Source organism: Lithobates pipiens, unplaced genomic scaffold (genome assembly GCF_037356315.1).
Source record: "Lithobates pipiens isolate NorthernLeopardFrog02 unplaced genomic scaffold, aLitPip1_a1.2 Scaffold_22, whole genome shotgun sequence".
In the NCBI taxonomy this organism is placed as follows: Eukaryota; Metazoa; Chordata; class Amphibia; order Anura; family Ranidae; genus Lithobates; species Lithobates pipiens.
Window position 1 is genome coordinate 55146721 of NW_027507784.1, and position 13715 is coordinate 55160435.

The 13715-nt window shown below is 40.9% G+C and overlaps 1 protein-coding gene across 1 annotated transcript in view; it reads left to right on the forward strand.

Annotated features, from left to right (window-relative positions):
- Window positions 1-13715, forward strand: part of ITGB6 (integrin subunit beta 6) — a 219059-nt gene that overhangs the window by 169557 nt on the left and 35787 nt on the right. Inside the window, exons 11-13 of the mRNA XM_077447603.1 lie at window positions 2990-3398; window positions 5663-5885; window positions 10093-10190. Coding sequence (XP_077303729.1) covers window positions 2990-3398; window positions 5663-5885; window positions 10093-10190 — 730 coding nt within the window. The remainder of the gene's footprint in view (window positions 1-2989; window positions 3399-5662; window positions 5886-10092; window positions 10191-13715) is intronic.

A 13715-nucleotide genomic window follows, 5' to 3' on the forward strand; every position in this document is an offset into this window, starting at 1 on the left:
TGTATGTGCTACTCCGACGGACTAAAACCGACGCTAGGGCAGCTATTGGCTACTGTCTATGAACTTCCTACGTCGAATCCAGTCGTACGTCATCACGTTCGACTCCGTCGGAGTTTGGTGTGATGGTGTGTGGTCAAGTCCGTTCGGTCGAAAAGTCCGCCAGAACTCCGTCGGAACTCCGGCGGAACTCCTTTGGAGGTCTGTCAGACTTAATCCCTCTCGTGTGTACGGGGCATAAGTGTTTTATTAATTATTTACCGATCAGATTTTGATAAGATCATAAAAACATTGTGGCTACAACTGTTTATTTTTCTATTGCTAAAGCCTCTTTAGTACTGTATATATATAACCCTATATACCACCTACTATGTATATTCGATATTGGGGTTGATTTACTAAAACTGGTGTGGGCAAAATCCGATGCAGACTTGCAGACTGCAGTAATGACCAAGTTTATGCTGCATGTGATGTCACATGGTCACATGGGATGAAGGAGGAAGCTCATGGTGATTTATGAAGTCTCCTGGGATTTCAGTGTTGTGCTGTAGGAAGTCCTGATAACAGATAGACAAGCACATAGAGAGTGTGCCCTAAATCAGGGGAGATATGGGCATGCTCAGTGACATCATTCTAAAGAACAAAAAGGATTACAATAATACTAAGCAAGTAAGGAGATATCTACAAGCAGTGTTCATTAGGTTTTTTTATGCTGATTTACATTGGACAAAGTTGTGGGGGAGAGTTTACAACCACTTTAAAGGGCTACTAAACCCAGGACCCTGCATTCACTATATGTGATCTGCCACAGTACATGGAAATGCAATAATTTTAGTAAAAATAAACTGCTAAATATCTTTTCTCATCAGTGGTATATAGCAGTCTTGTGACTTCTATCAGTTTCTTGTTAAAGCTTGTAGGAGGAGTTTTATTTTTCCCACGGTTGTCATATCAGGATGAAGGACAGATACAAGATCTGTTTTTTTCAGGTGGATAATGGTTGTATATCTAAAACAACCACATGGAAATGCAGAGAAAGTGAGATAATCAGTGCAGAAACAATACTTTATCAAAGTGAAAATTCTGTATATATAATGTGCACATCAAATAATAATTTTAGCACTAACTGCGCCATAGTACAAACCTTCAATAGTTCTCATACACAAGCACGGGGCACATAGAGAAAAGCCGCACCATGAGGACTCCTATGCAGATCATATTTTATATTCTAAGGAATGTGTATATGATAGGATATTAATATACATTTATTCATAATCTAGCAGCTGGAAAATAAATATGCAGAGGCCATAGCTATTATTTAAATTGTAGTTACATTATAAGCTGTATATCATATATTTGGGCACCTACCCAAGATGTTATAACCGTACATGAAGGATGTTTCATCAGCATAACCATTGAAGGGCTTTCCCAATTAGGCGTGTAATAGACTTGGACAGAAGCATCCAAAGGATAGCTTACACATATATACTGGAATCAATCTAATGATGTATATAACATTAATGGCATTAAACATATCAAAAGATTTTAGTTGCATCTCAAGGGGAAAAAAAAGCACTTCCTTCCCCAAAAAGATGGGCCCAAGGCTTAAAGCAGAACTCCGGGCAAAAACTTTTTTTCCATGTCCTTGTTGCTGATCTCCTACCTTCACCATCTATGTCAGCCATGTTCACAATTATGCAGTTACAGTAATACCTCGGATTGTGAAGATTCCTTCACCTGTTGATCTGTGTTGATGTTTACTGGTTTACATTTACTCACAGACAGACAATTGGTCTTCATTCATTTATTTTTACTACTTATCACGTGGTGGACATTCTCACAAATACCATTTCGTTTCATGTATATTTTTTTTATAAACGCTGCATAATTTTTTCCTTTCATACATTTTTAAATGCCTGGATTTTTATCTCATACCATCAAAGAACCTAGGAATCTGTAGACCCTGTAGAAGCTGAATGTGTACCAATTGATAGATCAAATAAATAGGGTCTATTTGTAAATTTTTTTTACACAAGATTCTCTTATCTTTCACCCAAGATTTACATTTTTTTTTTTTTTAGAGGTGCACCGAAGAGAAATTTTGGTGCTAAAACCGAAAATTCAGGATGCACTTGGTGTAAACAAAAACCAAAATTATTATTTTTTAAATAATATATTTTTATATATAATTTGACTTTTTAATTATTATCATGAATTATAGCTATCATAGCTATACGTCGGTCCTTTTAAGGGGGATAGCAGGCGCAAGTACCACCAAAAGAAAGCTCTATTTGTGGGAAAAAAAGGACGTCAATTTTGTTTGGGTACAGCGTCGCGCGACCGCACAATTGTCAGTTAAATCGATGCAGTGCTGTACTGCAAAAATGGCCTGGTCATTGAGCAGCCAATTCTTCCGGGGCTGAAGTGGTTATATGAATAGGAATTTATTGTTGGACATTATCGGCACCTTTTAGTGCAAGAAAAATGCATCCCTTTAAATGCTATGTACAGTATGTCTTCGCACTGGCCTGTTGCACTTCCATTGATGTGTTAAAAATCTTGCTTCCTGCATTTTTTGTTAGTTAAAATAACTGCACCAAAAACGCATGTTCCCATTGAACTGCATTGAAAACGCAGCAAGAATGCATCAATAAGGCACCCATGTTAGATTTTTGATGCAGTTTTTGAGTCACATGACCTATGAAAAACACACCATAAGCACAGTAAATTTGAGGTAAAATCGCGGCAAAACCACGTTGGTTCTCGGCGCCAATATTGGCACCTCTTTCTTTATCAGCAAAATGCCAAAAACATAATTTTCGGCTGCTATATTTCAGCCGCTGAAATTTCGGTGCATCTCTACAGTTGTGTGAATTTTGGCAAAAGTTGAATAAATGTTTGTGTGAAAACATTTATATATAGACGTGTCAGCCTACATATATCATAAGGAAATAAAACAAGTTAATTCTTATGTATTTATTTGTTTCTTTAGGTTTCCTTCAGTGTGACAATAAACTCAACTTCCTGTGCCAAGCAAACACGACATATAGCCATAAAGCCTTTGGGTCTTCAGGAGAGCCTGGAGATTGAGATTCAATCGGACTGCTCTTGTTCATGCAAGTCAGAAGCTGAGGAGGAGAGCCCCGAGTGCAGCCAGGGAAATGGCTCGCTGGAGTGTGGAGTGTGTGTATGTAAGCCAGGCTTCCTAGGAGCTCAGTGTGAATGTAATGAGGCCTCTCTGAACAGCAGCTCCTGCAACGAACTGGATGCGTGTAGTGGCCGCGGGGAGTGCTTCTGTGGACAGTGCGTCTGTAATCCATCCATATATGGACGTGTCTATGGACCTCGCTGTGAATGCGATGACTTTTCCTGTGTTCGGCACAGGGGACTTATATGTGGAGGTAAATATAACAATGGTAAAATCAAGTTTTTAAAACATTCTAGACATAATAGCACAGAATGATGATGTCGGTGAATAAAGGCAATCTTTCACACGAAAGAACAATAATACTGAATGTGAGGATCTCATTTTACATAAAATATACATATGTATATGTGTGTGTGTATATGTATGTATGTGTATGTATGTATGTGTGTGTATATATATATATATATATATATATATATATATATTACATACATACATACATATACACACACACACACACACACACACACACACACACACACACACACATATATGTATGCTATAAGCCCTCTAACCTGAGGGAGGAGGGGCGGATCTCCTATCAGAAGTTGGATTAGCAGCAAGGATGGAAAGTGTTATCATAATGGGGGATTTTAATTATCCAGACTAGGCAGAGGGAACCATGCATTCATCTAAGGCCCACCAGTTCCTAAATGTCTAGCAGGACAATTTCATGGTTCAGATGGTAGATGCACCAACTAGAAATAAGTCATTACTGGATCTACTGATTACCAACAATACGGACCTGATCACGGATGTGAAAATACGGGGAAATTTAGGAACCAGCGATCACAGGTCAATTAGCTTCAGTATAAATCACACAAATAAGAAACATAAGGGGAATACAAAGACACTGAATTTCAAAAGAGCCAATTTCCCTAAACTATGAACCTTGTTAGAAGGCAGGAACTGGGATAAAATATTAGGAACAAAGAACACGGAAAAGAGATGGGTTTGCTTTAAGAGCATATTAAATAAGAACATTAGCCAATGCATCCCATTGGGTAATAAATTTAAAAGAGCAAACAAAAGTCCTGGATGGCTGAACTCCAATGTAAAAATGCATATAAATGCAAAGGAAAAGGCCTTCAAAAAATACAAGGTTGAGGGGTCATCATCAGCATTCAAACTTTATAAAGAATGCAACAAGAAATGTAAGGGAGCAATTAGGGCGGTTAAGATTGCACACGAAAGACACATAGCAGAGGATAGTGAAAAAAATCCCAAGAAATGATGTAAACAGTAAAAAAGGAGGAAAGACCATATTGGTCCCATAAAGAATGAGGAAGGACATATGGTTACAAAGGATGGGGAGTTGGCGAAGGTATTGAATTTATTCTTCTCCTTAGTCTTCACAAGGGAATCGGGGGGGGGCTTCAGTAACCAAAACTCCAGTGTTTATCCTTATGACATATCACAGGAAGCACCTCCATGGTTAACAGAGGACAGAATTAAAATTAGTCTTGGAAACGTAACATTTAATAAAGCGGCCAATGTACACCTACAGTGATTCCTGCAGGAGAGCCAACCTGCCGCAGTATAATGACGGCGGCTGGTCCTTAAGTGGTTAAAGATGTGGCAAAATATATATACAGTAAATGATTTAGCAATCCCATATATCAATATATAACAAATCCAAACTAATAGAATGACTGTATAATATCAATAAGTATTAGACGAAGGCAGGTGTGAATACAGTTCACCATAAATGCAAAAGTACCGTAAGTCATAAGTTAGGATGATATCCTACAATTTGAAACAACTATTTTTATAGTAAAGAGAAAAAGAGAGAAAATAAAAGAAGAAAGAAAAAAAAACATGAATGAGTTCGGGAGGGAGTTTAGTAGGATATATATATATATATATATATATGTATATATATATATATATATTATAGACAGTAAATGATTTAGTATTCAATTACATATATCAATAACAATTCCAAACTAATAGGATGACTGTATAATATCAATATGTATTAGATGAAGGTGGGTGTGAATGCAGTTCACCACAAATGCAAAAGTAAGTCATAAGTTAGGATGGTATCTTTTAATTATTTAATCTTTTAATAAGCCACATTTTTTATATTATAGAGAAAAAGAAAGAGAATTTAAAAAAAAAAGTAAAGTAAAAAATAATACAAAAAACAAACGCTAATGAAAATGAGGGAGGAGTCCGGGAGGGATTTTAGTAAGATGGCCTAAATCAAACTAGGTAATTGAAGGAACAACAATAATTGAGACATGTTCAAAAAAAATGTCCAAACATTCCACACTTCTCAAAATATTAAATCTCGTATATATTTTACATATTGTAAAATGAAGGATCAATAGAAGCTGAAACCTTTTATAGATATGCAAATTATAATTGTTTTTGATCTGTATATCATTTGAATTTGAACTATGGAGCATCTGTGGTGAGACAAGGCTAAAATGTTGCGTTATGACACCTTTACAGGACATGGAAACTGTGAATGTGGAGAGTGCGCCTGCCACAGTGGATGGACCGGCCCATACTGTAACTGTACCATGAACATAGACCCTTGTATCTCAGAGAGTGGAATTATGTGCAGTGGAAGAGGTAAATGTGAGTGCGGAAAGTGTATCTGCTACGGCGCAGGCGTCTCTGGCGATACTTGCGAAAGGTGTCCAACTTGTGGCGATCCCTGTGACTTTCAAAGGTAAATTGCTGTTGTAAAATGTATTTTACATTTAGCTTTGTTTTCCTCTTAACAATCATGTAATTTAGCATTACAGTTTACAATGTACCCCCCTGGAGCATTTAGCATAAGGGGAGGCTTGACTGGGGTAGGGCCTGGTTGTCCAAGGCTTAATGTTTTTTAAAAGGTTGGTGTTGGCAAAGGAGAGTGGACTTAGTTTTTCGAATCCTAAAAGCTGGTAGGTGGGTTTAGTAGTTTGTGTTGAGTTCAGGAATGAAACTGACCATTTTCCATGTAAATAAGCCAAATGAATCCCACCCACCCTCCCCTTTGTTTCCTTTGCATGGTGTCAGTGAGTTGCCGCAAGTGTGGCAGAAGAAGGTGTTGTTTAGCTTTTCTTCTCAGGTTCAATGCTTGGTATTTTTTTAAAACATGGGCTGTGGCAAGCTAATGACAATGCCAAGCCAAGAACAACATTGGAGATTTGAAAAATAATTGAGGAAAAGGATAATAATAACAGCGCTGCTCCCATAAGGTTATCTCACTGGTATTGCTGTCTCCAAGTATTGATGTTGATGTAAAATATTTGGTTCCCAAGTAGGCAATTTCTATACCCCAGAGGATCTTCATGGTCTCCTTGGCTTTTAGTGTAATGTAACAAAAATGGATATTGAAGCGCCACACCACTACTAAGAGGTTCAAATACAACTTTAGTCCCAAAAAGTTAGCGGTACAGTCCAAAAGAGAAGGGTATGAAGGAAGAGGTGATAAGGAGTAGTTGGTAAAAGTGTAGGGGGGGCATGGTCTTCTTCATGGCCATTCGTTTTTAAACACACTAAGCCAGGAGATTTTAAGGGGCTTCAGCGACATAAAAGCATTTTCAGAGGTCTGATAGGTGGTTATTAGCGTGTGTATGTGATTTTTGGTTATTGCACTTATTCTTTACTTGTGATAATCACCAGTGGTGGGCCATGCATTTCACACCTAGGCTTTCAGTGATGTCCTATCAAAATGAATCCAGCAATTTTTGGCTTTACCCTTAAAAATTCAGTACAGAAAAAACAGGGACATGGAAAAAGCAGGGCCTGGATTACCTATATATCAGCAAAATTACTAAAAGCGTCATTAAACCCAAAAGGAAACATTTATTATATTGCAGCTTAAAGAATTATTAGATGTGATGGCTGCACTTGTTTTCTTTTTTAGCCTTTATTTTATTTTCATTTAGTGATCTAGCCAGTAAGTCTCTGTTTTTTTAAAAAAAGAACAAGCTTTCTAACAGAAGTATCAGTTAACAGGGATGAGACAAACCACTTACCACTAAAAGAGGTGCTTACAATGGTCAAATTTTATTTATTTAAAACTTTCACATATATCCCAGAAGGCTACAGAAGTAGAGATACACAGAGGTCTGCTGTGTCCATTTACATCAGGCTACATCTGATCTGTCATCATTAGGTCTGGAAAAATAGAAAAGGATGCAGACATGACTGCGTACCTGCTAGATGGCCCCAGTGTCACCAACTCAAAATCTGATTAAATCTTCAGTTTCATTGACGTTTACCATAAGCTACAGGTGCCTGCACCGTTAATTCTGAATGCCTTAGGGCAGATTTCTTTGAACCTGGCAACACGTGATGGCTATCATGGCTCAAATATGATTGAATAAAAGCTTTAACATTCCTGGAAGCAGTGAAACTAAATTGAAAAGCTAAGAAAGGAAGAGAATAGACTATTGGGAATAACATATCCATGGAAAAAAATATATGATGATAATTACATATGATCAATATATCATTATTTTTAGTATGTAAACTGTTCTGATGTCGTTTAAAATAATCATACACTGTCGATTTTTTTTCTATTTGGATATCACATTACAATGGTAAAGCGGTGTTCCACCTGAAGAAAAAAAAATAAAAGTCAGCAGCTACAAATATTGTAGCTGCTGACTTTTAATATATGAACACTTATCTCTCCAGGGAGCCCGCAATTTCGGCATTCCAGCCGATTTTTGGATCAGCTGTCGGGTGCTGCCCCAGATATTTGTCATAAGGGAAACCAGCCGTGAAATACAGCGCCGTCTCCCGGAAATGGGGAAGGGTACCCAGCCCCCACCCCCCTGAAAGGTGCAAAATGTGGCAACAAAGGGGGGGAGTTAGCAGATCAGCAGAAGTTCCACTTTTGGGTGGAACTCCCCTTTAAGAAAAAAAGTAGTCCCAGTAAGGTGTGTTTATTTTAGTTTAGTAAGAGGTATCTTGGTTCCTTCCATAAATGCAGCATTTTGATCTACCTCACCCTGCTCATACTTACCCTGTTTCACTTTAATTGGTACAACATTTGGAGACTGTCCTCTGCAAATTGTACAGTTTGGAGGTCGTAAATGGACCCTGTGCTTTGTGCATGCAGGGCACAGCCATGGGTTGATTTTATGCTAATCCCACATACTCCTCTTCCATGCCACTCAGTTCAACAGACAAGAATAAAGACTTGAAGCATACACAGGGCTGAGGATTCTCTTCCAATCCCCATGTGACAGCCATGAGTGAAATTAATATGCAGCAATGTTAGATGTTTTTTCACTTCTAAAAACTGGGCCTTGGTTCATTTCTGAAGTAGCCGTTTCCCATCCAGAAATGTCTGCACTCAAAGTTTCAGCATACGAAACTGCTATCTACAGTAAGTGTTATTTAAAAAAGTATGGGAATGATTTTTAGAATCATACTTACTTAGTTGGATGCAGTCCGATGCTGCATTTGTCCCCCACCGCCTCTAACACTGAGAACCGAGTGATCAAACACAGCTGATCGCTCGGTTCTCAGAGCTCCCTGAGCAGAGAGCTGGTGAATGTCAGTTCCTGGCTCTCTGACCTCCCCCCCCCCCAAGCTCACTAGAGCGCTGGGCTGTGGAAGGGGGAGGAATGACCGGCTTAGCCTCTCACTGGTGCGCTGAGAGCCTGAGCCAAGTGCTGGTCCAGGCATGTGGGCGGATCACGACCATATGGTTGCGATCTTTCCCGAGCCTGGACTAGCTCTGTGATGTCAGCTGACAGTGGGCTTCAGCCCGCTATCATGAAAACGGGCCACAGGAGTGCAATACAAACTGCACTCCTGTGATCCACAAGAGAATTGCAGCCAAACAGCCAAATAAGTATCACACCTGAATTAGTAATAGCCACCTGCTGACTTAACCTAATATTTAACCTCTACATACAGTACCACAAACTTAAAAGTATATGTAAAGCACAAACATTTTTTTTCCACAAAAAAACTATTGTTTTTTACATTAAATTTTGACTCGAGATAATGTTACTAATATTACTTTTACATTAGATTGTGACTCAGGATAAAGTTGTGATCGACTCTGGTCAATGTTATGGAACTTATATGGCCTTGTTAGATTAATGGTATCATATGCATCTCTACTCCTTTATCTACATGCAACTGTGGGATAGGGAATGTTCCAGCTGCAACTCATAGGCCCAGGAATAACATCTACCTTCTGGTTTGGAACCAAACCCAAGCTGATCACTACTCTTAACCCGAATGTAACTTCTAAAGTCAACCCCCAACCTGTATCTTAGAATGAACTCTAAATCTCATGTGAAGTTTATAACGTCACTGTGATAAATAAAAAATATTTTCTCATTTTGATTCCTATAAAATAAAAAAAAAACAAGCCTGCAGTAAAATCTCCACACCAAAACTTGATTTTCTTTTAGAGCTTAGAATATTGCGTCTCAGTAGCGGGAATTTCTTTTACACTAGAGAGCCAGGGGGGCCCAGGTAATGATTTTGCTAGGACCCCTTGGTGTAAGTAAATGTAGATGAAGCCACTTCATTATTTTCAAAGCATTGCCCTATTTACCAGATCCTTTTGAATGCAATACGCTAAATAGAGTTTTGATGAATTTTGGGCCCTCGGGCAGTGACAGGAGCAAGGTTAGGAGTCTGGAACATGACATCTAAGCTATGAAAAAAAACTGATTATGCATTGAATTCAGGTAAGATGACTAAAGAGCTGTTTATCATACAGGATTGTCTGACAAAGCTAGCCTGCGGGATATCTGTGCAATTCATGAGATAGTGGAGACTTTTTAAAGCTGCTTTTAGCACTATGACTTAGGTTCTGCGAAAGTTCACAATAGAATGCTTGGCTCGGTGTTGGCTAGGACACGTATGTTGTCTTCATTCTTAGTAACTGATGAGCTGTATGTTGTTTTTCCTAGACCCTGTGTAGAATGCCATCTGTTTTCAGAGGAGGAGAAAAGAGCAGCATGTGCAGAGACATGTCACCTAATGGATGTCACGGTCAGCAAAGATCAAGGTTCGTAGTAACAAGTTTGTAGTAAGTAGTATGCTTGTAGTAACTGGTATTGCAAGAAAGCTTTCAAAGATATTCTTTCACAGGGTTATGTTGACCCTACATGCGAATGATGTCATCCCTGGCACCAAATTATGGCACTGTGCCGCCCGCTATAAAAAAGTAACATTAAGGGGGGCGTGGCTTGGCCGCTGACCGGAATGGCCGCATAAGCGCTGAGCTCTGCACATCCACGCAGCATCGCTAAGCATCCAGCGCCATCCGACATTACATTTTGTCCCACGGAGCTCCAGGGATCTCCCCGCATCACCGGGGACATGACCCGAGGTAGATCCGCCGCCCACGGAGCAAGGAAACTCACGGACTTTTATGCGAAGCCGTCAGCCGAGCAGGCCCAAGATGGCGCCGACCGGGATGAAGGCCTCACAGCGCGGCAGACGCCCGCGGCCTCGGCGGGTTCCGCAGCAGTGGAAGATACCCTCTCTGACATGGAGGAAGCCGGAGATCCACAGCACTCACCTGCCATATCGCCGGCTGATAGAGGTAAGAGGGCAGCCATCTCACCAGCACACTCTCCCTCTAAGCCTCCCCTAGTGAAGAGACAACATGGCGCTGGCACCTGTAGTCCCACAGGATCACTTGGTGACTCCAACTCATCGCTGGCTGCATACAACACCTCAGATAGTCCTGCTTCTGAGCATACACTGAAAGCCATGCTACTCTCATTGCAGGCAGACATGCAGAAAGAGCTCAGAACCTCTATTAATCATCTGCTGGACAGAGTGGATGATATGGAAGACCGCATTGAGCATATTGAGCACCATCTCTCTGCTGCTACCAGCTCCCATAATACTGTAGTAGATATCCAAGATGAACACACCTCAGCTATCCGCCAACTGCGTCTTAAAATCGCAGACCTCGAGGACCGCTCGAGGCGAAATAATATCAAATTCAGGGGAGTCCCAGAGACTGTGTCAGCCCCAGATATCGTCCCCTACCTGCACCAACTGTTTCACAAGCTCATCCCGGCCCTCACACCACAAGATCTTCTCATTGACAGAGCGCATAGGATCCATAAACCACAGCATCTGCCTGACTCAATGCCCAGAGATATCCTGGCCAGGATACACTTCTTTAACACTAAGGAACAGATCATGAGGGCAGCTAGAACCATGCGGAACCTCCCTGATCCTTTTGCTAAGATTCAACTATATAATGATATCTCAGCCGCCACCTCACAGGCTCGCAAGACCTTCTCCCAAATTACTGCGCTACTGATAGAACACAAAATCGCATACAAATGGGGATTTCCCACCAAGCTTCTGGTAAACTACCAGCAACAACAAGTCGCATTTCTGACCCCCAAAGATGGTTTCAAGCAACTGCACAATTGGGGCATAGCCCCTCATGCACCCCCGGCTCCGCCCCTGAACACTAGATCTGCAAGGATCCCTCCTAAATGGGCTACAAAACCTAAATCCTGAACCTCCGGAGAACTGGGGGGCCGCCCTACCGGGCAACCCCCCTCTTAACAGGTGCCTGACTTTCTAGAATGAAGTGGATGTCCGCTTCTTTTCTTTTTGAAACCCTCCACGCCGAACTGCCACTGTGTGCCACGCCATTAACCACCCCCGTACCCCTACTTTGATACCACATCTAACTTTTAGCTATTACAGTATTATTTTCTCGGAAGCCATCTGAATATTTGGCTTCGCCTCTATATCTTCCGGTCACAGATTTAGAGACTTCCATATTGATCGATTGCTCTATATATTGCATTCTCATTATTGTTTTCCTTTTTTTTTCTTTTTTTTTTTCTTTTTTTTTGTTTTGTTTTTTGTTGTTGCTGTTCTCATATTTACCTGTATTACTATCTCAGTACCTGATTGTACATACCTAACTGCAACGGCTGTTGGGTACACTCTTTCTATACAGAGTTTTGGTTACTAATTTGTTTTCTGTTTTGTTTTTCGGTTGTGGGTACGTCAACCTCAGTACCATATTGACAACTCAACTTAGCAGCACATGTCTCTTACGATCACATCCCTTAATGTTAAGGGCTTAAATAGCCCTTTCAAGCGCTCCCTTTTATGGAGGGAAGCAGCGACTTCCCGATCCGATATTCTATGCGTGCAGGAGACACATCTTTCCTCCCGCAACCCTCCGAACTGTACCAACAAACGATTCCCACATATCTTTCACTCCCGCACTGATAAGAAAGTTAGGGGAGTACTGATCGCAGTACGTTCTACAGTGGCGCTCACGGGTGTCAATGTAGAACAAGACCCAGACGGAAGGTATCTAATTTTGACCGCCTGTTTTAATAACAAACCCCTGGTGATTGTGAACGTCTATGCCCCTAACACTCACCTGAAGCCCTTCCTTAAGTCCATTCTTGCCAAAATTCAACACTGTCCGAAAGACCAAATCATTTTATGCGGAGATTTCAACGCGGTACCAGACCACGCACTCGACTCTTCATCTTCCCAAAGGAGGAGATCTTCTACCCTCTCCTCCTTTCTACATCTAGAAGAATTCTATGATCCATGGAGGTGTCAACATGGTACTGAGAGAGACTATACGTTTTATTCTAATGCCCAGAGATCTTATTCCAGGATTGACCTGTTCTTGACGTCCAAGGTGCTATTACAGGCTGTTGCGTCCACTAGTATAGGAGTAATATCTTGGTCGGATCATGCCCCCATCTCTATGGTGCTCAACCTCTCTCCTCCTACCACTCCATTTACGATTTGGCGCCTGAATCCCAACCTGCTTTGTACTAAGGATGTCAGGGAACAGGTCAAGACTGCTATAGATGATTATTTCACTCTAAATCAACACTCTGTTACCAACCCTACTATATGCTGGAACGCTCATAAGGCGGTCCTACGAGGAGTTCTATTGAGCCTAGGGGCTCAGGAGAGGAAAAAGCGTTTGGCGACTCTTAATGATTATTTAGATAGAATCAAGGCCTTAGAGAAAAGCAACATGACTTCGCCCTCTGCCTCCACTCACGCAGATCTCAGTAAACTGAGATCAGAACTGAGCACTTATCTCCAGAACAAACATGAATTCTATCTCCGTAAACTCAAGATGACTTGGTATTCCCAGGGTAACAAATCTGGGAAAGTTTTAGCCCAACAATACAAAAACAGGATAGTCCAATCCACGATCTCTCATCTAATAGATCCTGAAGGCAATAGACTGACTAACCCCAAGGACATAGCTAACTGTTTCGGCGCATTCTACCGCCGACTGTACAACTTAAAAGACTCCCTGACTGAGACTCAGCCCACTGAAGCGACTATCAATACGTTCCTTTCTAGTGTTGATCTCCCTTCCCTGTCCCCTTCTCAAGCTGCTGATCTGGCCTTACCTTTCTCCCCCCCTGAAATTGAAAACGCAATTAAAAGTCTCCCCCTTCACAAGGCCCCAGGACCAGACGGTTTTGGAAACGAATATTACAAGACATTCATAGAGGCATTGACCCCTCATTTATGCAGCTCCTTTAACCACATGCTCTTCCGC